Genomic DNA, 26,276 nt, shown 5'->3' with positions numbered 1-26,276 from the left:
GTGTCGAAATGTGAACGGCACGACATAAAATTAAAAAAACGATACATTTTTCGCAAAAATAACAATCGAACGTTTCTACTCAAATCGATGAAATACGAATTTATCTACTTAATCTACAAAAAGCGTTTTCCGATATTCGAGAAAAAAATCCAAGTTAAATTCTGCTTACTGTGAATGTAATAGATTATATCGAATTGAAAAGTTAAAACGACCACGTTTTAATTAAACTCATTATTTCGTTAACAAACAATTTTTTCCGCATGTAAGTACGTGGAATGTAAGCAGATAAGATTTCTTCACACTCACAATCAGCGAAGGCTTTGAGAAAAGCTGTTGGGGTTTCATAAATTGTGACGGTCGCGACAGACGGCGCGAGCGTTGCAGAGAAAAGCGTATTAATTAATTGCCAGATAAAATTGCCGTCTCGCGATACCATCTCACAATTCTCGCTTGAATCGTGCACTTCTATATTGCGGCGTGATATTAAATCACAGACTCCTCTTGCCAGTCGCCTTTTAACTCTTCTAATTGAGTGATTAACAGGCAGCTCCCTGTTTCTCGTCTTACGAAACCGAAACTGCAAATACGTGGTCTCGTTGAAAAACGTTTAACGTAGTCTCGTTCAAAATGTTGCGCAGTAATACCGACGATTTTCATGGCGTAAGGGCCAATGTATTTTACTTTCTATTGTAAATTCGCTGCTATCGCGATAATGGCGATGATTACACGCGGAATTCGAGTTTTCAAGGAAGCGGTTGTTAGATTCTGTTTTTCTTCGTCCATCTTCTCGCTGTTGATTTCCCTACAATTCGAATACTTATTATTAGATTACCACTCGTGTCGATAATATTGTGTTAAAAACGTAAGAACATTTCCGGAGATGAATCCCATACTAAAAATAATAATTCCGTTCTAGACCGGACTTATTTTACTGGCTTAAACGTTAATTAACATTCTTTAATGACTGCGCTTCGATTTAAAGCCGCGGACCAATTAGCTCTACCTCCGGACGTAACTAGCCTTATTAGCTTCTGTCTGTTCTCATTCACAAACGAGATAACAGATAATTGCGCTCTGCTTATAACTACTACAAGTTTTGCAACAACCACCTTGCGATATCGCGCTGATGCGCGCTCGTCGTGCCATCCATTGGAACAGAACTTCCGCGTGGCGTGTTAGGAAGAGAGAAAAAGAGAGGGTGACTTGAGCGAGACGAGAGTGATGAGAATGCGTATCTCAGGCCTTCGACAGGATATCGAGAAAGAAGTTCGCTTGACGATCATCGGTCGCTCCGGGCTGCTGCGTGGACCGAGATACGAAGGACACACCTGGTGTGCGAGGACGCGGAACGACTCACTCGGCGTCGTCGCCGCGCGCTGTATCTCGCTCGATTCTGTTGCGGGACACCATTTACGCTGGCATCACCCGCCGCGATTTTAATCCACGCGGATGCCCATTACGTAATTCCGCGCGGTTTTTCCTGGTCTGATTATTACCGCGCCTCTTCGGCAGCGTCGACCCCGTCCTCGTCCTCGTTGTAGTCGTCGTCGTTTGACCATAACTGCGAATACAGTTATTCCACGGAGATCGAGTAATCTATTCACCCGGACACGATCCATTTCCTGCACGAGGAACCGCGCGCGATCTAAATGGAATCGGTTTCGGTTGCTGGGGATATTAGATCTACGAGAAATGAGTTTTGATTATCTCTGAGAAAATGTTTATAAGAAAACGTTATTTTCATCAGTAGAGCCGAGTTTATTGTCTATGTAACTTATACTACGTAACTTATATTTATATAGAAACGTTTTTACAGAATCGATATAAAATCAATGTTTCGGAGTTTATTTGCTTAATTGCGAAACTGATATTATAATAATTTAAATTTTTGTAATATCTCTTAATCCATTTTTCTATCTTACGCGGTTGCTTGTATAATATGAATGTTTTATTGTTTTTTTTTTTATTGTAATCGATTGGTTAGACGTGAAAGGCAATTACGTAAGAAATTATTAATATTTCCAGTATAAATTATCGCGTTTACATTCATGTTAATGCAGAAATTACAAAAATGTTACGGCATATTGGTCTGCATAGCGTTTCATGTTAAAAGATATACATGAATACCTTTCGGGTTCGTGCGCGATAGATATTCAAAGCAGCATCCACGTGCTTATCAATATTTATAACGAATGAACAACCAGCCTTACATACTAAATAGTGGTTTATTAAAAATAATGAGGTTGCATCGATTATTGGCCGTGTGCCTGCAGTTGGATGCTTAAAAATATGCTATATAATTATACAGTATCAATTTTTGAGCGCATATACTTTTTAAAATATCTCGTTGTGAAATTAATAATTGTATTGTTTTAATTTCCATATGTTAGTTAACGTGTAAATTTACTTCTCCTTTATCAAAGTTACGTTAATATTAATGCTGATGCAAATTTTACGTAGGTTTAAATTAGTTCCGTTGGAAATCGTTCTAAAGTTTATTCAATTAGAATACTTTCGTACTGAAGAACGTACTTTCAGTTTACTTGAAATTTTAGGTTGCAGATCAATATAGCCAGATTTAGTGAGGCGAATCAAGACAGAAAGAGAAAGAGAGAGACCAATCAGGGCGGAACTATATTACATTTTTAAATCGTGCTCAAATATTGGTCGTGGCAAAAAAATACATGAGATCAGTATGAACCATTTATTCATTCGCATTTCGTTCTTTCGCTTCCAAAGTTAATCTCCCGGCGTATATAATCTCAAATTTTATATATCATTTTATTTTATCAAAAACGTGAACAGTTTTTTATGTAGATGCAATTCAGGAGAAATAAAAGTATCAACGTTATCTTGCTATAGACTTACAAGTCCGCCGTAATCGATACGAGCCTCTTTTTAATCCGTATTAAATTCTGTCGTGGACGCATGAATCTCGGGCGAGATCGCGTTCGAGGGAATGAAGGGATGGGAAGCTCGGAAAACGAGTCCCGCGCGATCGGGAAGAGGCAGGCGGCAGTAGGCATTCCTGCACGTCATCGTGTCCGCCCAGTGGCTCCGCCGAATCGCGGGGGACCCCTTATATAATTAACCATTAAATTATAAGTTTGGCTATCGAACCGCCGGCGAGGCTCAGCACCGGACTAGAAGTAATTACTTGCCCCCGGAGGACCCGCGATGGCAGCCCCGGGATCGAGATCCGCGGGGAGGGGGGGGCAGGCGAAGAGATGCTTTCGCAAGATGAAGGAGGGGGAGAAAGAGAGAGAAAGAGCGCAGGAAGCGCGTATGGGGGGTAGGGGGATAGGGGGAAATGAAAAGGCAGCTACCTTACTTTGGAGCGCGCGGAATCGCTAGCGCCGTCGGGCTCTTTCCACCGGGAGAGTATAATGATCGGAGGCGGTGCGTTTTGCCTTTTTAATCGGCATTAATCGCGCCGGGGGCTCTCCGTTCCTGGGGACGCGCCGTCGTTATTCGGTATCGCAACGACCCGCGGTGATCTGCATGCAGAGTGCGTATATGCATTTTTAATCACCGCGCCGACGTACGAGCGACGCGACACCGGCGGCTCGCAGCTGCGGCGTTTGCCGCAGCTTGGTGTTTATGTTACATCGGTGGCCGGTTATTACATGCGAGAACAGTATACGCGTATCTTCCACCAGTTATGTATTACAATCTTATTTTGTTAATCGTCTCCCGTAGCGCATGCCTCACGAAGCACGCGAATGTATGATTATTGAAATTCTATTTTTCTCGAAACGCTTGTTGGCGTTTTGTTCCTATAACATTGGCTGTATGTAGCAATTTATAAGAAAAACGGTATCTGATCCATTTAACCGACAACTCTTCCCGAAGCTCTCTAAGAAAAGAGAACGAAGAAGAAATTCATCAGATAATAAATCATAATTTGTTTCGCATAATTAATGGGACAAGGATTAAGTTGGTTTGTCGTGGAGAAAGAAGAATGTAATGTCAGCGATAAAGTAGCTGCCGCGAGAGAACGTGCTTCGAAATCATCGAATTAACAGTCGAGTATGTTAAGTAATGCGACGATACAATCGCGACTCGTAAAACTAATGGTGAGTTCGGGTCGGCGAGCGGCCGAGGCGCGGGGAAGCGAAACTGATTTACTTGAGGCACGCGGCAACCGCTTTAATTCCTGCTCCGATGGAGCTATTATTGTCTCTGATTAATCGAGATGTCTGCGCGATTGTTGCGGATGATTGTGCTACGGATAAGACAAACGTCACGCTGAAAACGTGAGGGACATGCCCGCCGCGCACTGTCGATATCGACCTGGTCTTGCGGTAATTGTTCCTTAAACGCCCAGAGGACAATTGTAAAACAAAAAAATTACGTTTGAAAAAGAGAACAGGAAGAGACGTTACGTTCCCTAGTACAATGGCGAGTGACGTGTCGCGGAATTGTCCAACACTTGGAGAGTAGCATTCTTTCGATGGAATTCTTTGTAGAATGCTTCGATTTGAATCGTACTTGATCGAACGAATATCGAGGATGCAATGCCGGGACATTCCTGACCTGGCAGGGTTTATATTGCATTAACCGTTCGATAGTTCAATCTTTTCTTTAGTCATGCAGAGAAAATTTGTCCTAGAATCTGTAATCGATTCTCTTTATTTTCTGCCGTTGTAATCTGCATACTTTGTTTTTTAGGACTACGGAAAAATGCGCGTTTCCCGCTTAAAGTTATTTAACTATGTAATTTTTAACTATATAGTTAAAAATAATTATTTTTATAATAATATACATTTTTAATTAATTTCTTGTTAGGAAACTTTATAGAAATAATAATACGAATAATATTATGCTATTTTTATCTAATGAGTGTCTTTCTTGTCTGTTTCAGGTAAGCGTTCTTTCATAACCACCAATATCACCGTCCAATTTTAATTACAAAACATGTCGTTGGTCTCCAAAAGGTATTTAAGATATTAATAATTAGAAACGGGTCTTTTTTAACGAGAGTAATATACATGAGAGTGAATAGTAATTCATTAAGATAAACGATTGCAGTTTTTCTTTATGTGGAAAGGCAAGATCTCTTACAAAGTATAAAATCCAAATGAAATCCATGTGAAATGCATTTGCATTAATCAGAATAGAATAAACGAGGTTTTAATTATGCTTAAAAGCTTACAAGAGCTTAATTAACGTTGTAAATATTATAATTATTCCGTTATCTTCTAATTGCGAACAAACTCGGCCTTCATAACTCTATTCAATTGCATTTACATTGATAGAGATCATTAGTGCTGCTATTGATACACTTAATTAACGCAGAGTGACGGTAAGCACATCGAACGTATAAGATAGAATCTCACATTAATGACCTGCGTCGACAGATCGCAGGAGAGAGTTTCCGCGCAATAAAACGCTTTTCAAGTTCGTGAATCGCGCGATTTAAGATTTAATCAATAACGTTATAATTATCCGTTCGGCTCAAGGCTTAATGAAAGTACGGCGACGGATATACTTCTCGTCCCTTTTTTCGCGTCGTAAAAACTAATAATCGAAGTCATTAGTTTGCACGTATGTGTGTGATCTTGTGTCTGGCGTTGATTTATTGTCACGATTCGTGGAACGCGCATTCAACAGAAATTCAAACGTGACAACTAAGAATTAGCGGCGGTTTCACGCCGTAATGCGCGAAAATTCTCAAAGAACATCTTTAATCGAGCTCCGGGAGGAATGTAAATCGTTCGGAGTAGCGGAGGAAGAAAAGCCTCGCGTCGGAGACTTGAACGGGATAACCTTTGGCACCGCCTACTTTTGCCGCTAGTGCAAAAATTAACGATGAAAGAAGCATCTGAATACGTCCGCGCCGCGGTAATGAAACAGTTCCATAGAGGCGGCGATAAAAACGCGTAATCGAAGAAATGTTCCGCTCTTCGGGGGGGATCATCTCTCGTATAGCGCGCGAGAGATAGTCGACGGAGATAAGGGAACATTGGCATCCCATGCTCGCGTGTCCGCCCATGTTCCATAGTGATTCACCTATCGCCTACTTTTCGGCTTCGGCAACGCGAATAATGCATTTATGACGAAAAGAACTAGTGATCATAGTCCCCGGGAAGGTGGGAAAGCCGATAAAATACACGCCGAGATAAGACGAGGCGGGCAGAAATCTGAAAGAGGTACAAGCGGGAATAAGAGATCGGCGCAAAAAGAATGTCATACTGCCGAATAAATAACGGCACGCCTTTTCGTTATCGCGCGATATTCACCGGCGTACACGCGTGAAGGATGATCGACCGCCGTCATTTATATCGATTCGAACAGGGCTGCGAGAGAGGAGGTAGTTAGTAATCTAAATACACGAGAGCCCCACACGTCTTATCGCCAACGACGCGGTGCTTAATTATGCGCATTAGCACGATCGTTACTCCTTCATCATTATGGTGTAGGTTCGTGTATACAAAATCATACGACCAGGATCGATATATCGTTAACAAGATTGTAGCGCATGTTCCGACAGTGTAACGCAATAATCCGCTGTAAACGTGCGACGGGATAGAGAAACTTCAGTAAATTTTAGTAAATTGTAGCCATGAACCGCTAATTCGTCTAAATAAAAAAGATTTGCTCGTTACTTGTTGGAAGCGAGAGACTTGGAGCTTGGAGTAACTCGTGCAAAACGAACGAGATGTGAAAGTATTTAAATGAATTATTAGAATACGCATTTTGTGATAACGTGTTGTTGCAGTATACATAAATAAAATTCCTTGCGCAATAATTAATCGCTTTGTAATTCTGTCGTCGCGTTTGTGATAGATCGCGACGAACCGGAGAAACTGAAATGGGCTAGCCAAGCGCGTTTTCCGCGCGCGTTGACGCAAGATAAATGTCACGTCGCCGCCGCGCCGCGCGGAGTTTACTTTCGTTGATTCTCACGCTAGGTAGAAGAAGGCAAGCGAGCATCGTTGCAATGATTCGCGGGTCTTAACCTCAATTCCGAAAGTCATCGTTAAAATTGTACCATAAAAGCGAGAGCCCGAGGGGGCGAGGAGGTCAATACGGTTTACCGTGGATGTGCACCGTCCGAGAAATCGCGCGGAGGCCGCTGCCGCCGCCGCGCCGTCGTCGTGTTCGCGTTGTCTGTTGCACAATACGGGTTCTCGTTTAGCCGCGCAATCGAAAATATTGCTGCTCTCGTCACGTCGGTTGATCGCGACCGATAATTAACCATATATCGTCCGGGCCGATCAAGAGCTATTCTTGTTGTCGGTGTTCCACTTTTCGCTCTGATTTCTAGCGAGTGATCGTGCTGCAAACGCTTGTTGTAGTCCATTTCTATATACGTTCATCGTTACTAAATTACCATTGATTTGTCTTAAGTACCAATCAAATCTCACTTATCAGCTCTATTGTGAAAATTTCGTAATATCGATACTTGTGTAATTTATTTGACAGCCATAAATGAGTATATAGTAATCTAGATATGAAAAGAATGTATTACATTCTTTTTATATTTATATGTATATTACTACTTATTTAAATATATATGCATTTGTGCGCAATTCTTTAAACGTCATAATAAAAATTAATATAATTTGAGTTTAAATTAAGTAGTTTCGCGAGTGCTTCCGCGAGAAAAATTGTACGAATGTGATAAAGACAGATACAAGTAACATCCGCGTGGAAACGTACACGCGTCTCTGAAATCGCTTCATTTATTTTGCCGCGAGTGCTCGGACGACATTACTGTAAATTCAGAAAGAGCAGCATACTCGAAATAATTACGGCCGATATATTTCGCCGAGGCAAGGTTCCCTTATCTTAATTACCCGTCGTGCCCCGTTCGCCGTAAACGGTCTCTCGCTAACCCTCGCCGTGAGGTTTTAAGCCTGTTGCCGGCGCGCGTTGCGGCGCTGTAAATTCGTGGGGGCTCGCTTGCGTGCCCTTTACGGGCCCGCGCGCGTCCGAGTTTTAACGTCCACGGCACCGCCGCGCCGCGGTCCGCGGACATGATTGCATTTGCATTATACATGCCGCGGCTCGCGTACACAGATTTATCTGACCCTGGGGTTTATTTATCTGGAGTTATGGCAAACACACACCACTGACCGGCCCGAAGCCCAGCCAATAACGTATGGTAATGGACGGGCCCGATTGACTTTTTTCCTTTCCCTCGCTCTCTCCCTTCCGCCCTTCTTCTCCGTCCCTCTCCCTCTCTTTCTCGTCGCGATCGTCTAATGCTCTTATTGCAGCTGGGAATCGCGGCCTATCACAACACGAACGATCCGTGAACCCTCGACCCCTTATGTTCTCCACCTTCTACCTTCCTCTAATACCGTGATCTCTCCTCTTCTTTCCTCGTCCGCTGTTTTCTCCGGTATTTCTGCACGCGCGCGCGTGTGTTTACTAGTCCCCCGAACTCTTTCGAAAGTCTCCTCGATCAGAATTGATCTACAGCATCATCGATAACTCTCTGAACTGCGGATATTCTGCGGTAAGCTATCTGATGATGCATCTCTCGGATTAATAAATTGGTATTACTTTTTCTTTAATCGACGAACCTTAATTCTAATCGTTTTTTAAGCTTCTTTCTTTTATTATTTTATCTCATAATTTTGAAATTCTCTTTCGTTGTTTACGCGAGGAGATTAAATTGGATTGGCGGAAGAGGTTACCAGGAGGAGAGCAAAGTTCTCTTCAGAGAGAACACAACGCGAAACCGCAGACTTCGCCTGCATTCCGCGGTTTAGGAATGTACGGATGATCGCGCCACAAACTGAAGCGGCACTGAAAGTACCTGTTTGAGTTTAAGCCACTGCTGTCGGCTACCGGATAATACACTGCAAGTATAGGGAGATACGCGTCTTAAGGTATCATGACATACCAGTGGATTCGTCTGTGTGTTTATAGACTTCTGACTAGAAGATAAATGAGAGAGTTTGTAAAACCCGATAAATCAGAATCGATAATGGTAAGAGAGATCACAATCAATGGGGATTGGAAATGAAAATTTACAGTTATCGATATCGATCTGTTTCAGCTGAGATCGGTACAGCGATCGATAGACATACCGAGTATATTTTATTAACCCAGATATAGAACGGCGTAACTACGTATTATCAACCGTTTCTTGTTGACCGTTCGTCTCAGTCTTGATCGAGCTTCCGATCGAGCCGTTCGCCGCGGTGATTGTTCGGACAATTACATACGAGACAGCTGAGCGATTTACCGCTTTATCATTTCTCGGCCTACCTTCCTGTTCTACGCGACCTCGCGCGAAGAGCGCGCGAGCGCTCTTTCGTACCTTCGACGTCGCTGCCATTAACGGCGCGATGTCGCGTAGGCCTTTATTACCCGCGAAATGACGATTCGCTTGGGGAAAAGGGCAGCTGTCTCATTACCGTGACGTATGCCGCTTTGTTGAAGGAACCGATACTCGACGAGCAGCCTGTGGGCGCATCATTGTCGTCTAATGAATCTTCTATACGAACGCGATGATGAATCTCCTATACAAAACACGCACGATGATGGTTTGCAGCACCGTGCGCGTAAACAAAAATGATTTTATCCTTACAATCATGTATTTAAATTTATTTGCTACATTGTGTTACGTAAACATTGTTATACAGCCGTGTAAAAATCCAACTAGAATAAAAAAAGATAGAACCGCAATTTTGCACAATTTCGCTGGATGCCATTGACGCGAGGTAAATAAGCTTCTCGCCGTTTAAAAAGTTTTCATTACCAAGCGCATTTGTTTCTCATTTACATTCGTGAGCGAAGACACGAGTAAAAACGTAGTACAATGCGGTATCACTTTCGAAACACGGTACAACGCGGAATAATGGACTAAACGCTAACACCTCTCCGACGGCGGTGATGAATGCGCCGTGACTTCTCGCTGCGACTTCTCATGCGGTCCCTGAGAGCCCGTGTTTGTTCGCGAAAGAGAAGAGGGTGCCACGGCCGATGTTCGCGACGGCACAACCGGCGCTTTACACGAATTCGCGTGTAAAGTATTTCGCAGGATCGGGGAACGGGACAGCTGCGCGCCGCGCGGCGCCGCGGCCTAGCCGTAGCGCTGGAGGCTGACGTAACGACCTGCTCCCACATATACGTTCATACATCACGCGCGCGACAGAGAGAGAGAGAGACCCGCAGTCGAGAAATGAATACATAAACCCACCTTTCCAATCCTTCGCGCGCGCAAGTCGAGACACGCCGAGCCGAGCCGTGCCACCGAAGTGAGATATTAACTGTCCAATCGGTATCGCGCTTCACGCTAGATCGAACGCGAACCTCGCGATCGGAGAGCGTTTTCTTCATCGCGAACGAGAACCGGCCGCTCGATCGGCTACCGAGAAGATTGTTTTGGTCGTCGATAGAGCACGACTCAGCTGACGAATTGAACCGCGTATCTTTCCGGTTCGTTGTCCGAATCAGATCTCGCGTCTCTTCTCGAAAATCCTACCGCGATATTTCTGTGACAACATACCTATACCATATCTCGTAAGTTACCACAACGCGGTTTCAAAAATCTCGGGAGTCACAAATTTTAAATCCAGTTGCCTCATTTCAAGATAACTGTAATTAAGAAAATTTCTCTCTCTGTTTAATTGTAACTACAGTCTGAAAAAAGAAATAGCGAATTACTAAGTACGAACTGTTTTACTCGAGCTCATTGGCATTTAGATTTCTTCTTTAATAATTGAAATATCCCGACACCTGTTAGAAATGGATATAAATTTATATTGGTTCTTCTCGTCCACACGCACGTGTGTGTCCATTATATTCGCCTTGCTCCGTGACATTTTCCCTCGACGTGGCGCCCGCCGCCACCCACGCCACGAAATGTCACTCGCTGAAAAAGACGTGTGATCGATGCTGCTCAGTGCTCGTTCCTCTCGTTTCAGTTCTTATAAAGTTCTTACGGCGTCTACGAAAGTGCGCGCGCTTGACGCTGGTGAATGCCTGTCAAAAGGATGAAAGGAGTACCGGTACACCTAATGTTACCGCACTCGCGACGTTAATGAAAGAATGGTATTTCCAGCCGGCTCGTCTTGTCTCTTTGTGAGGCAATTAGGAGCGTTATGCACCGCATACTTTCGCGGCTTATTCATAGCGCAATTGCAATAGTCACGAAGTTCTTGCGGTATTGCCTAACGCTACTCGAATATAAATTTCAAGGAGGAAAAAAAAGTGCGAGGGACTTACGGCGCGGAAAAGAATAATTTTCGTTTTTTTTCTTCCTCACGAAGCTACTTCGTAGATTTTAACGCGATCGCGATCGGGCTAATCGAGCTTGGCGCACGTACATATATGCGGCGTCTATACTTATTATAATTCACAACGGGCGAGCCGTTCCCTGCAGGAAGTACACGCGACTCAAAGAAAGCGTGTGTTTGACGTCAGTGAATGCTTGTCACGGGATGAAAGGGATGAATACTGGTATCCCTATAAATCGCCGTGGCTACAACGTTAGACGATAGAGGGGAATTTTACTTAGCGTATATCTCTCTCCGCAGGATATACCGGATAACATCGTATTAGGCTCAATTTCGCCATTCAGCAAAAAGCATACGCGTGTCACAGATCAAAATATTTGCTTTCAAATGCGATCGAAACTAAAGCAACCAAATGCGAAACGTCAAATCGTGCACGATAATTCAGTTCCACATTAAATATGTCTTCGTAGCACATTTATATCTGACAAATAAATTCGATTCAGTAAGAGGGAGAGATTTCACTTGGAGATTTCACTTAAATTCGATCTTCCTTTTAGCTCTCGAGCCTCTGAACTCGATGCACGAACCGTCGCATCTAGAGGGATCGGAATCAGCATATCAATATCTCGATACGTCGAGCGTAACCGCGAGAGAAGCGGGACGATAAAAAGACCGAAACGGCGGCTATCGCGACTCCTCCGCGCTTCGCCGAATATCTTAATTCCGGAATATCCGAACGCGCGGAATACCCGTCGCGGCAGTTTCTTTAAAATGCTGCTGGTGCTTCGAGCGAACGTCGGGCATTTGCATAATCTTAACAGGCATTTGCGAGAGGTATGCGCCGGTTTTATACGGGCGATATGCCGATGGCACCGCGCGATAGCGCGCAAGCGGTCGATCGGATATCGGACGGGGGAAGGGGGGGCCATTCACTTACGCACCGGTCGCGACCGGTCGCGAAGACGAGAAATTTAATCGGGGCGACGAAATAATGACAACTTGCCGGAGTAAGAGGAGAAAGCCGCGCGATGGTATTCAGCGACGGACGCTCTTTTCCCTCCGCCACCATGACCCATCGCGTGTCAAATTATTACGTATCGTACGCGTAATGAGCATGTGGCACTAATGGCGTAATAGAGGTATTGATGTTTTCACCTTTGACGTCTCCTCGGATATCTTACTTGACGTTTCTTATTTTATTGGTCGTTCTATTAATTAACGAACGACAGTTATATACAGTTAGCACGATAGCCAGTATTGAATTAAACTCTGGACATAAGCTGATTTACAAATTTCCTATCTGAAAATGCTAGAGAAGTCTACTACCAGTCTATTTGTAGACATCAAGAAATATTTTAACCCTCGATTTTCAAAGTTCAACTAGGTTGTTTTAAAGTTCTTTCATGGGCCTATTATGTCGGCGGTTATCGCAAATTTCTTATCCTCGCTAAACATTCAAATTCGCGAAAGATCCAAGATCGTGACATTTGTTCGCTGAGGAGCGCTGATGAAAGAGGAAGTTTCTTTTGGTCGCGAGCATATTTCTTGAAGTTCTAACGTGTCCGACCTTTACAAAAATTCGTCATTATCCTCGTGGCGCGACTTATCATCCCGTACACCCGTCGAATGCAATACCGCGTGGCGGGGGCGAGGAAACCCGTACGTTTCTTCTGGTGGCGAACAGCGTGTAACACGTGGCAGTATCTTGTATCGGGGCCGTGGTCCCCCGCTGGTAACCGCGGTGTTTTCCCCTATGCACGACCGCTGCCATTCGCTGCGAATGGCAGTGGTGGCCACGCCGAAGCCGAGCGGGGACACACCGAGGACGTCGTGGGGGCCTTACCGTGAGCTTCCCCTCGTACCCTCGTCTCGTGGCGTGCCTACGAGAGTAGATTTCCTGCAGATAACTCTCGGCCGCGTGGAGGTCCACCGTAGGCGCGCCCACCTTCATGTGTGTGTAATAATGCGGAAAATGTCGGGGTATTTTTAAGAATACGCAATGGAAATTCGCAATAAAAACAGCATAAAAATAAAAGTTCAAGGGAGACAGTCTCTTCAAATAAAATTTATTTACATTTTGGATCTTTCATTCTTCTTTTTATACATTGTAAGTTTCAAGATTTAATATAGTAATTTTGATATTTCTTGTATCGATGGACATCGAAAAATGTTTCATCGCATCAGCAGATAGTCGTTGCACGTACATACGGATGTATCGTGCGCGCCTGATACTCGGGTTCACGCGAGGCCATTGCAAGGTTACCTCGCGAAGATATTTCCTCCCCACTTTCTCTATTTTAAACGCTCCGGTGCACTCTTGAAACTGTTCACTTGGTGTGCTGTAAGATCGCTGTAGGTCTAAGAACTCATTGAAGCTCGTATTATTTACGTACGTAAGAATTTTCATGTAAACAGCCGAGATATCCTAAACAGTAGCTATTTCTCCGTTATAATTGTGATATAAATTGATAACATGATCAATCGTACCACTTTAACGGTGCGTTCAGAGATATCTGAATAATCGCTCATAACTCCCGAAATCGTGTTATTCTTAAAATTAAAATGCTGATTTCTGATAAAGTCTAAAATACAAGGCAAATCTGTCGAGATAAGAGAAATGGCTAACGCACCATGCGGGATACATACATAAATAAGACATCAAGACGATCATTTGTTTACCGAACGCACATAAATTTGACGACGAGTTTTGTCCAATGCCGTCTCGGGCGTGAAAAATATATGTATGGAATTAAATTAAGAGATTTGGCTAATGGGTGGGATGTATCTGTCAGTGAATTAACTGTTTTTAACAATCCGCATTTATCTTACAATAAAGATAAGATAATGTTATTTGAAATCGAATTTTGTAGCTATTACTTGCAGATTGCTTTATGATCCGCACTAATCAATTTTAATGTATTTATGATACAACAAAATGGATTACAGATTAATTAATTGCTATGTATAATTCTCATATTCCAACGTTAGTATCTCCCAGTTGGTATTATCTGTTTATTTTTTGCGGTAATGTAAAAATTAATTTATTTAGTAATCAAAATCGCGAATAAATCAACTTCCTGATGGGCTTAGCAATACATTTCCATTTACACATTGGCCGCAGCAAGCAGAAGTAAGAAGGCCCTGGCCCTTCGTATATTCTCGATATTAATTGCAAGCATGCCGAATCGGATGGATTTATCGGCGCCGCTTTATCGCGAGCGGTGCACTAATAGCAAGTTACCTGTGAAAAGGGACTTAGTGTGCCGCGGACAGGAATTTATCAGAAGTGTAGCCAATAACAGAAAGCGGTTGTGGGCAACGTACGGAGGCGGCAATTTGTACGCTGTCGATAATAATGTATAATCATCAACGTAATCCTTTTCTCGAACACGATATTTCTCGCTTCGTAGAAGTGAGATTGGTGTCGTAATGTAAGAAGAAATGGAAAGACATCTAGCTGCTTTTTCAAAACCATAAACCGTAATATACGATGATAACTCGAGAATGCTGTACGGCATCACAGTTTCAGAATTGCAGCTCACGCCAATTTAGAAAAGCCATTTCTCCATTGACTAATCGTTCGTACAGCTTTTTATTATTGTACTATACGTGAGCGCACACGCACGTACGCACATACGCACGTATCCGCTTGACCCTGAACTTTCTAAGCTAATTTGAATTCTTGGCTCGTGTTCGTAGGTGTGCTCGGACCTCTCGTAACGACCTCGCCTCGTTACTTCCGGTGAAAACTCGCGATTCGCACGCGACTCGAGAAAGTCGAATCTATCCTATTATAAGGTGGAAAATCGCACAATGGGGCTGGATGTCATTTTCTAAAATGTGAAAACCATGAGATTCTTGGCTTTGTTATTTGCAATACTGAATAGCATAATGTTGTTGTTTCGCTCTTCTCCGTAATACTGACCGAGGCATGAGAATTTTGGAATAACCTGAGGCCTCACACGTTCCGAGAAATCTCCGAGACGGCCCACGCGAACGGAATAAATTCCTGTCGAAGTAGTCTCGATCGCGAGCGGAACAATCGGAGAAAGTATCGCGTATACGGTTGCAAAAAAAAGGTACACGCGAAAGGTCGGTTCGATAACGAGATCGTGATACCACATTATGCAGTGCGGTCGCGTGGAGCATTGATATCACCAGACACTTTCTCTACGAGTGACAATCGTTAAATTGCGCCTTATTTTCAACGTATTCATACAGTGAATAGTTACAGTTAATCAATATATTTTTTATGATTAATTTGATTTCATGTTTCTATCTCAAAGCCACATTGATTAGGAAACGGAGCGAAACTAATTAAAAAAATCTCAGCGAAAATTACATTGTTACAGAACGACGGTCGAGTTGTTGCCGAACCGTTATCACGAGACCTGCACGCAAAATCTCGCGTTCCAAGGCAGGGCCAAGCACATTGCTCATACGCGCATCGAATTTTCTTAATCGTCTTTTCCGCGCGGCCAACGCGCCAAGTAGGATGGCGCCGCGCCGTTTCGGATCGTCCTCGTTATCCCCTCTTGATTTTCATCGCGGAAACGTCACCGCTCGCATCGGGGCGAGCTGGCTCCGAGTCGTTCTGTTCCACGTCGTTCCAGCTCGCTCGTTCCCTGGGATTCGCGCGAGGGAGGGTTCCGGGGGGAAGACGGGCGGCATAAAGACGAGCACCGTGGCCGTGAACGTGGCTTCATTACCGGGAAACCTGTTAGTTATGCTAATATCGTCTTACAAACCCTTCATTATCGTTGATGAGCAATTAATACGCCTGCCTGGTCCCCTCGCTTGGCAGTGCTAATGCACTCTGAATGTCTCTCAATTACACGGCGACGTTGTCCGCGAAGCCGATCGAGATTAACGCTCGAGATCCGCTTTTCCCCTGCTTTCTTTCTCTTTTTCTTTTTCTCCTTATCCCGTCCATGCGTCTCTGTATTGTCCAACGACGGTGACTCCGACATATACATCTTTAATCGTACGTTTCATGAATTCAATGAATTTCGATGCAGCCTAGGACGGGATGATACATTTTGCTCGCGTGATAAATGCGATCGAACATTGAACGTTGAAATTGACGACAGCAACGAGGAGAAAATTCGCGCGAGAAACACAAGGCGCCGATGTACGAGGTCATGCAATAAAATGGGTGTGGTTGGCGTTATTGCACAAGTGCTTCGATACGGTAAAGTGGAGAAAAGGGCACACTTGTTGCAGCCAGGAGCAAATTCAACGAATTCAAGAGAGGGACAATCGCAAGATCTTTTAGCGATTTGGCAATGCATGCGTCTATAATTCGCAAGGGATCGTCAAGCGAACCGTGCTGATACTGAAAGAAAGAGACGTCGCATTTCGGGTGCGCGCGAAGCAGAAACGGAGAAGAGACACGGCCAGCGATACTCTCTGGAATCGGAGCGAATTGAAGGCGTGACGTAGGTACCCGGCGCATCCGCGAAGACGAAGAAGGAAGGAAGAAAACGCCGCAGAGGAGGAACGAGGACGTGAGGCGCGATGGTCGGAGGGAGCCGCGCAACGGGGGGATGTTGATCTGGTTAGGTCGGTGCCAGCGAACGCGCCGGTCGCGTCGGTTAGGCTGACCGGTCGCCGTCGGCACGCCGCGCCGACCGGCCTGGCGCGGCCAGGCCGCGCTGGCGAGAGAGGCGCGCGACGACCTCGACAGGGCGTGGCGGGTCACCGTACAGTGGCGCAGAATGTCGGACGGGTTTTCTCCGGATCCTCGGCGCACGACTTTCGAAGACTCTATTATCCTTCGTGCGCAATTAATAACACTATTCTATACTGCGGCTCCTCGTCGAAATTTTCCAAGTTAAATCGAAGAAAAAGCAGAGTAGTACGTTGATTCTAGAAATAAAAAATTTGTTTTATTTCTGGAACAGGTTTTATTATTAAATGACAAATAGCATTCACATTTTATATTAAATAATTGAGAAGACTTATAATTGAGTAGAATTATGCTAATGTAATAATACATAATTATATACAATACTCTATGCAGAGTTGTATATTAAAAATCGTACAGTTTAATTTTGTAGATATATGTATATTTATTCTATTTTATTACGTTATATTTTTACAATTCAAAAATATTATATATATGGTAATCTTTTTCTCTCTTTATCTCTTTCACTTTCTCGTGTATAAAATCTTTGCCGATCATACTTCTGCTGCACGATCTTCCAACTACAGACGTGAACGGATTATGTAATGTATGTATATAACACCAGTCGATCCATGAACGTGTTCATCGCGGGAGACAATGTTCACGCTTGTTGATCCATTACGGCGTGTCGGTGCGGCGCGAATCGCCGATTCTTACGCGCGCACCTTGTTGGTACACCGGCGGCATCGCCCTTTCTCACGGAACAATTCCGCGCGAGGTCGCGCGGTGGAACGAAAACACGCGTGTGGAATTTCTAGCGCGAGCCCGCCGACGCAAATTCTCAACCTCGGGGTTCGTCCCCGTGTAGAATTCAGCGCGCGATTGAAGGCGGTGGCGCGCTCTGCCCTTCGCGCGAGCGCCGCTCTCCCATATAAGGGATCTCGAGAGCGAGCAACAACAGCCTGGGGATCTCCTTCGGTAGCGGCCAACAAAAGTTGCAGCGCGCTCGCTTTTATTGGTTAACGCTTCATTCCCCGTGCGACGGCTCGCCGCGGTCGCTCGGCATTCATTCGGCAGCAATGCAACGTAATGTTACGCCGGCGATGCGTAGGTGAGATACACGTGTAACGTATAATCCAACGCGTTAAAAGAATGGTGGGTTAGAGTTGAAACACAATGCGGTATACGGTATTGTTTCCGCAGGATCGTACAAAGGGAGGCGATGAGTAGACTGGAACAATAGCAACTACCAATCTGGTCCTAATTGTTAGCTGATTGTGAGCTTCTATTTCATGGGAGGAGGCAACGTCTCCCGATAAAAATCCTGCTTTTAATTTAAACGATAATTAACACTGATCAAACAAAGAACTTGGTTTACTAAACCAGTCCTTATTGCGGAACAATGTTCTTGAAAAATACATGTATTCGTAAAAGGAGTTGCGATAATTAGGAAAGGCAGTAACGTAAAAGTCATCCGCAGATGTTAGTTGCATATGCGACAGGACCGTTTGAAGTTATCCTGAAACGTCGCTCATATCTGCCTGCCATTTCGTAACACGACAGGTGTAATAATGACTGAGACAGTCAGAAGTAGCTATGAAACGGACGCGACTTTTAATGGCAGAGAACTGTTAGGAGCTTATGTCTTAGAGTGGTGTATTACGTGGTAACTTTACGCCGTTGAATAATTAAAAGAAAAAGGAAACATTTTATGCGCCATAAATATTGTTTCGCTGTGACGCTATCGACGGGCGACTTTTAAGAAATTTAAGGTTTCGTCCGCAAATAATAGCGCAAACGTCGTTGAAAATTGATTTATGCATGATTCATCGTGCAACGCATATATGCGCTAGTGCCGACCTGTGTCAACTTAATCGATAAATTAACAGCTGCGGAGATAAATGTGAGCCAAACAGGTGCAACAGATGTTACCTCAATATCTAGTGCTCCAGTTTATTATAATTCTATTGCTCGAACTTTCGAACCATGAATGATCTCTTTTACCGGTTAATTGAAAGACTACTAGGATTGCAATTTAAAATTACTATAATTGTTACAACTTGCTATAATTAAGCTAGGCCTAATTGCAGAGGCCTGATTTCGGGTCACTAATTCTTGTATTGCCTTCTACACCTGTGCCTCAGATAAAAAAAGAATTCGACGATCGACCGAGCGTCCAAGAACGAATTCTTTGAACTCACTGCGTGTAGTTTAACGTGACGTGGTTCCGACTGAGTGATCTCTTAAGGTTATAACCGCGAGATTCCTCAGGTCGAGGATTCGAGCTCGGCAAGAAAGAAGCCGTTATTTTTCGAGGATTCTCCGTCTTTTCCCAGGTCACGGTCGGATGCAACCTCGCGGATATTCCTGGCGAAGTCTCTTTATCTCGAGACGAACTGGCATTCGCTTGCGACAAATTTATGTCGTTTACCGTAGACAGCATGCTTTTCTAAGCTTATCTGCAGTGCGGTCATTCAAATTAACATGCAAAATTAAAGATTAAAATAATTAAGAAAGTATTATTGATCGCGATTATGGCGTACGTAAGTTACTAAGCAGTACTGCGGTTTCTAATGCGTTATCTACATTCACTTAAATGAATAGATTTTATTATATGTTATGGATACACAGCAGAGGGGCCCACGAGCCGCGATTTTAGCGAGGGGGCACGAGACGCACAATAAATATCGCAAATCGCAACGCGCATTTATATCGTACACGAACGTTTCCTATATGTTCGCCAATTTAAATTCCGCTTAACGCGCGTCTTGGCCCGCGGGCATATCTGATAAGTCTACGCGCATAATTTAAGAAGAGGGCAGTCCTCCCCCATTCCCCCTCGCGTTCACGAGACGCAGTGACGCGCGAATAATTTAATAACACATGCTCCTGGAGCCGGAGCGCATCTTCGCGAGCTCCGTACCATTGCACGTCGGCGCACGACGAGTACGCGAGGGGGACCTAACATCGTGTTTGTGGAAGGTATAATTGATGCAGGACCAGCCGGGAGATCGCGTTTGCCCTTAAGAGTTTGGAACTGGGTGGAGAAAATATAGGTTGTCTTCGTTACCCGGCCTTTGGTGCGCGCCCGGTCGCCCGCGGTGCAACACGAGGATGATATATTCGCTGCAACTGCAGCTGCGCCGTGCCACGCCGCGCCGCGCCGCGCCGCATCGCGCGAGTCGAACGGCCATGCCGCCTCGGTCGTTTCGTGAGATTTCAAAACTGTCTGCTCCACGCTACCTCGCGAAAACAATGAGGCATCTTCCTCGTCAAGCTGTAGGTGGACACGTTTTTTAATGTATGCAACTAGTACCAAAGTCATGTCGAATTCATAAGACAACTTTGTTCTCCCTTTGGAATGTGAAATCAATAAGTTGTCAAATAAGACGCTCAGAAGAAGCTATCTTTTTATAATATATAATTTGATTGTGAATCGAATTTACAATGCGTATTCAAATAATTTCATAATTTGGATTACAATTGTACAAGGTCAAAAGAATTGAGCGCGTGATGTGAGTATAGCATGATGGACGAACGGAAATGTGGAATTACTCTTTCTCTTAATAACTAGTTTCCAGTAACGTTTCGAAGGGGAATCCGAGATTTTTCTGCGCCAGGACAAAGACGGTCGTACGTAGCTCAGTTTCACGGCGTGAACAGTTTCTTGCGCGCGTCGTGTGAATGACTTAAACTAATTAGCGTTTTGCGCGAGGCGACCGTGAAGAGGCGGCTTTTCTCGCGCGTGGCTGACTCTTCGTACTCCGTACCGTTAGAACCGCGAATGCATCGAGAATCCGAAACAGTGTCGGGCCTATTTACCGTAATCAATGATTATGCGTTTTACTGTCGGCGATTATGCGAGCCTCATTGTTACCGCGAGATCTCCCTGGACTCGCGCCTAGCAATATAGATTCCCTGTTGCGCGATGAATTCCCTTGATATTTCTTCGCGCGATGCGCACGTAGATAAATCGTAGATTAGAAGTCGCTTGGCGAAACGGTCAGCGAGCACCTACATTCAGCCCAGCGGCATGAATGCAACACCTGTTAGATTCCAAGTTCACGACGCGTATTATTGCTAGTTGAACGATGATCAGTAAAAATAAGTTACTTAAAAGGAAACAATTAGTTGTGTGTGAAATTAGTACAATTCAATAATACAATTATACGAAACTCTGTGTAAACTTAATTTACTTAAGGCTTGATTAATCCAATTTTGCATATTGTTTAGGCTTAGCTTAAAGGATTTAAAAGATGAATCCTTCACTTACAATACATCCAATATTATTGAAATCGATCGTCGTGCAGTACGAAAGCACAAAGATCGACAGGCGCTTCCTTCGGTGACAAATAACCCTCGCACTTACGAGTACCCTCCGAAAGCCGGCCAATTAGACGCTATCTGTGCGAGAGGAAGGAGAGAGAAAGACAGGGAGGGAGAGAGAGAGAGAGAGAAAGAAAAGAGACCTGAATGCCCAGCGGCATGAATGCACGGCCTCGATCTCCGCGTCGATCCCGATCCCCCTTCTTCAACGAGGGAGCCCGACATGCGCGAAGGAAGGAGACCGGTCTGCCGTTGCGTGTGCGGCTCGCATTACGGCGCTGAATATTTCATTCATAAGCGGGCCCGAGCAATTACCGTATTCCACGAACGTGTGGTGCGCGCAAGGGACGTCCGCGATCGCGCTTACGTACACGCGCGTACCGCACGCTGCACCCCGCGGTCGTTGCAGCTGCAATTACGCGAGGCGCGGCCCCCCCAGCGCCAGTGAATGAAACACATCCGCGCTCCTATGCCTTTTTTCATCTCCTTCTCTTTTTCCTCTCTTTGCCCCCTTCCGTTTCGCGTTCCGCCTTCGCGGCCGTCTTCCTCCGCTCCTTTTCTTCCTCTTCTCCGATTTCCTCCCGACAGGCGGACCAATATTGACTTTTTGCACGCCGACGGAAATAGCGATCCCGCCTTCCCCATCCGATCGTGTCTCGCGTGAGACGAATTCGCGGGATTCCGCGCGACAGCGAGGTCGCAGCTGCCGCGAGGGAACGATCCTCGGCCGCGATTCGAGCCGGTCGGAGGTCGACGGTACATGCGTACGTGTCCCGATCCGCACGTGGAGGTATGCGTCGGAAACCGAGAAATATACAAAAGAGTAGCGTTAACGAACGGGCGTTCCGCACAACCAGAGTTTTAGATGCCGCGAATTCCAATAATATCCGTGTCTCCACTAGACCTTTGCTTACAAATTAACGATCATGAAATAAAGACTCGGAGATATCATTGACAAAAAATTAACGTTTATAATAATTAGCATATCATTATAGTAGAGCGCTATTGATATTTCTAATATAAATCTTCGGTATATATATTAGGAAACATAATTTTTTATCCAACAGTTTTCGACTCTGCGCTCTCAGGATAATTTAAAAGAGACCAACGAAAATCCTTTCGCTCGTCGCAGAGTGTATCGCTAATAACACGCTGTCACATTTCTGCTTGCAGAATTTCCGGGAGCACCGTATAGACGGTGCGGCACTGCCGCTACTCTCGGAGAACCACCTGACAGGCACGATGGGCATGAAGCTCGGTCCAGCCTTGAAGCTGCGCGTGATGTTGGCTCGGAAACTCGGTGCCTGCACGGTATGCTTGCACTGTGCCCACTGTCACCAAACGCCGCTACCGGCGTTGAGCGCAGCGGCCGCGGCGGTGACGCAACAGCAACAACAGCAGCAGCAGCAACAACAACAACAGACGCCGAGTCGGCGACCCAGCAGCACAGGGAACTGACAAACAATGGCGGAGACTCCCCTATTGAGGTCCGAGACAGCACCGGTCAGCGTGACCCTGGCGCCATCGTCTCCGGACCCGAACCGGGCCCTCAGGATAGAACGGCGCGTACCCCGCCCGGTACGCAAGCCGGAAGTCGTCTTCAAAAAGCCTATCAAGCAGTGACACGCGAACGGCGTGCTCAATCGGAAGAAGACGATTTCGTATATCATGGAGACTCCGCCATGTTGTCAGTAATTAAGCACCCGGAAGAACTTTTAGAGATAGAAACTCAGACCGAGAGAGTTTTAGCTGAGATTGGACTGCAAGATATGAAAGAGAGAGAGAAAAAGAGTGAGAGGGAGGGTTCGATTAACGTAGCGCGCATAGCATATAGAGCGTTGAATACTCGAGAATGGAAATATTTTTGAGTATTCGATCCTTGATTTCCATCGATCATCAGGATAATCTAAAGCCTAAACTGTAGAGACCTGAAGTACTGTATTTTAGCGAAACTGCAAGCTTCGACTGTATCGGCGGATTACGTAGAACTTAGACGCAGCATGACGAAGGTATGTTAATTAATAATTGCCCGGACATGAATGAAACTGAAGATTAAAGGATTGAGACAAACTCAGCTTCATTTTTGATTGCTTACTGAACGAGCAATATTTGGATAGAGAAACGGAGAAATATTTTTGAAAATTCTACATGTATAGCAATGATAGAGTGAAACCGTTGAATAGTTACAAGCGCGTGGAAAAACGGTCGGAGAAAGAATTTTAGCTGAATCACGATAGTGTACATACATTGCTGCGAGAATAGATCTACGTATGATAATTGAAGAATTAGTCAACTAACGATTTTTGCACTTGAATGTGTATTTATTTTATTTAAAACTATATTCTGATAAATCTATTAGATAATTTGGCTAAAGATTTAATCTTTATTTGCACCTAGGAGATTGTATCAAATTCAATAGAAGTCACAATCAACGGATAAAGGAATGATGAATATTAATTTCCGTTCGTATTTAAATAACAGAAATAATATCCATACAAAAATATGACGGCATAGATCTATGTGGAGATTTGTAAAAATATAGGTAATTTTAAAACTTGTTATGATCTCTATGGATTCAGTACTTAAATAGTATATTTTGCACTGTGAGAAATAGAAAATTAGGAATGCATGTTGAACATATAACATACATTGTTCACATTGCGTAATATACGATTATCTTCCATCGATGACAAATATATCAGGGATACATTTTTGTTTAAATTATTTATTTAAATATTTTATTAAACAAATATTAAATATAAATTTCCGCTTTCCAAGTCTATAAATAAGCAATTTTTGTTTTTTATTTTTTCTATACTAACATGTTTAAAAACTTTTCTAAAATGTTTGGTAAACTAAAAAATAGAAAAGGTACTTTCTCAAAATTACGTTGATCATTAAAATGGAATTAATATATTTGATTTTCTTTTTGAAGGCGAGAAACTAATAGATAATAAATCAAACGAGTGCCTATCTTCGTAAAGTCTTCCAAGACGACGTTGTCGAGTGATCGTTCGGATAAATTTCCGATGCGTGATGGGACATTATATATTATTTTTGATTACATGAAATCATCTTGATTGTCGATCGACAACTTTCTCGAACGGCCGAACTCGTATTTTTGTACGTCATGCGAAAAGTCGACGAAATGAGGAACCACTAACTCGATGTCGGAAAAGAGGAAGAAAAAAAATAAAGAGAGGAGGTGTGCGTGAGAGGTACCCGTATATGTGTACATATGTCGGAACGATTGCAATTACGTGCGAGTGTGTGAAGCGCAAGTAAGTATAGATATATTAAAAGAATACGATCTATATATGTATACATAATCAGCGAGAAGAATTACGTGCAATAACAATAAATATACGTTTCGACGCGATAACTTTTAACTACCGTAGGAGATACGTACTTGCTCAAATCGTTGTTTCTTTTATATATTTTAACGAAGTTTTTTATATGGATGAGAATTATTACGATAAATATACTAAATTATATTTTTGCTAATGTGCTCTATGTGCAGGAATAAGAATCCACGTGCGAGCACACACATACACGAAAGGGAAAAACATACACATACACACAGAGACATCGACACGCGCGATACATAGACGCGACGACGACAGTTTCACGCGCGACGGACCCGTGTAGCTCTTTAGGAATTGTACATTACAGCGCGCCTCTTTTATTTTGTGTCCCCCTTAATCTACAAGATTCATGCGACGTCAAACGTTTATTTATTTAGAGATGTAGTACCCGTTTTGCCTTATTGTATTCACGTAACGATTAGGATGTAAATGGTGGTAGGGCGACGACGTCAAACTGCGCTTACATGTACCATTCGCGGAAGAAAATTTGCGTGGCAAACGAATCGGTTCGTAAGATGAGCAGTATTTTTTAGATTTACACACACAGACAGACACACAAGACACGCATATACAAACATTTGTCTGAATTTACTGCAGACCATATAAACTTATAATTGTATATACATATACACATGATGCCTAAACAGCACGTTCCCACACGTGCGCCCGCGCTCCCGAGTTTGCGTTTCGCTGAAGAAAAAGAAAAAAAAGAAGACGCGAAAATACTAGAAACTGCAGCATTTCGAAATTTATCCAAGTGTGTTCTATTTAATCAGTAAGACCGATCAGAAGTCGCGGTGAAAGAAGGAAATTCTTTCGTATTTCCTGCGGCTGATTACACAAGCCCGTTACTACTCGTAGTACAAAATTATCAATGGTAATTAGACGCTGTAATCGCACGCGATATTACACTTGCTTCTACCTTACGCGGAATTGTAATTGTAGGTTGAGATTTGTTTACGTGCCTATTATTTATAATTAGCGATTACGCTAACTTTCGACATACATATGTATATATGAGAATGACGTAACGAAACATTTCTTCTCGTTTGACGTATTTAACAGACGCGCAACGCTCATTCGGCAACTTCTTATTTCGAACAAACGACATCACTTTTCTTCTATCGTATGACGAACTCGGGCGCGCTAACACTAATCGAGTTAGCGGCTTTTACTTAAACAAGACCACTGTACATAACGCTTAAGCATTTATTTATGTCGTGCTTCTACAAATACCCCGTAGTATTTTATTTAGTATCTTAGTCGCGAGATTCACGCTGTTAATGCGTAATTACGAGCGTTACGCATTAATCATTTCGTGCAGCATGTTCGTTCGATAAGGAAATAAGAACGGACGGGAGGAAGGAGTTAGAGCGATAAATGTGCTGACAGATTCTTTCAGCGAAGGATAATTTAACCGCACACATGGATTAGAAAGAGAGAGGTGGTAAAACACACCGACGATAAGGCAATTTTTTGTGATATTTCAAGATTTTCTATCCATCCTTCGGTATATCTCACTTCCTCAAAACCGATCGATTTTACGGTATGTGTCCACTCCATCTCACCCGATCTCCCTTCGACTTTTTTGTTTTTCCATCGCGAGTCTGTCGTGTATTACTTACGAATAACTGTCATATCATGTATAGTAGAAATTAATGGTGAAAAGAGGAAAAACAGTACATTGTTTCTGTTAAAATAAACATTGTTGAAAAATAACAGGTGTATTCCACTTAATTTTACCGATATATTCTCACAAAC

At 43.7% G+C, this 26,276-nt stretch overlaps 1 protein-coding gene across 2 annotated transcripts in view; it reads left to right on the top strand.

Moving 5' to 3' along the window:
* LOC112456105 (nascent polypeptide-associated complex subunit alpha, muscle-specific form-like) overlaps positions 1–26,234 on the top strand; it is a 114,281-nt gene extending 88,047 nt beyond the window's left edge. For both annotated transcript variants that reach the window (XM_025018420.1, XM_025018421.1), the window contains one exon: positions 22,324–26,234. In XM_025018420.1, the coding sequence (XP_024874188.1) occupies positions 22,324–22,608 (285 nt within the window). In that variant the 3' untranslated portion in view covers positions 22,609–26,234. The remainder of the gene's footprint in view (positions 1–22,323) is intronic.
* Positions 26,235–26,276: the final 42 nt, after the last annotated feature.

This window comes from Temnothorax curvispinosus, unplaced genomic scaffold, assembly GCF_003070985.1.
Source record: "Temnothorax curvispinosus isolate PA1 unplaced genomic scaffold, ASM307098v1 QBEX01006657.1, whole genome shotgun sequence".
NCBI classification, from domain to species: Eukaryota; Metazoa; Arthropoda; class Insecta; order Hymenoptera; family Formicidae; genus Temnothorax; species Temnothorax curvispinosus.
Note: the sequence above shows the minus strand (reverse complement) of the source record. Positions and strands in the feature narration are given on the sequence as shown.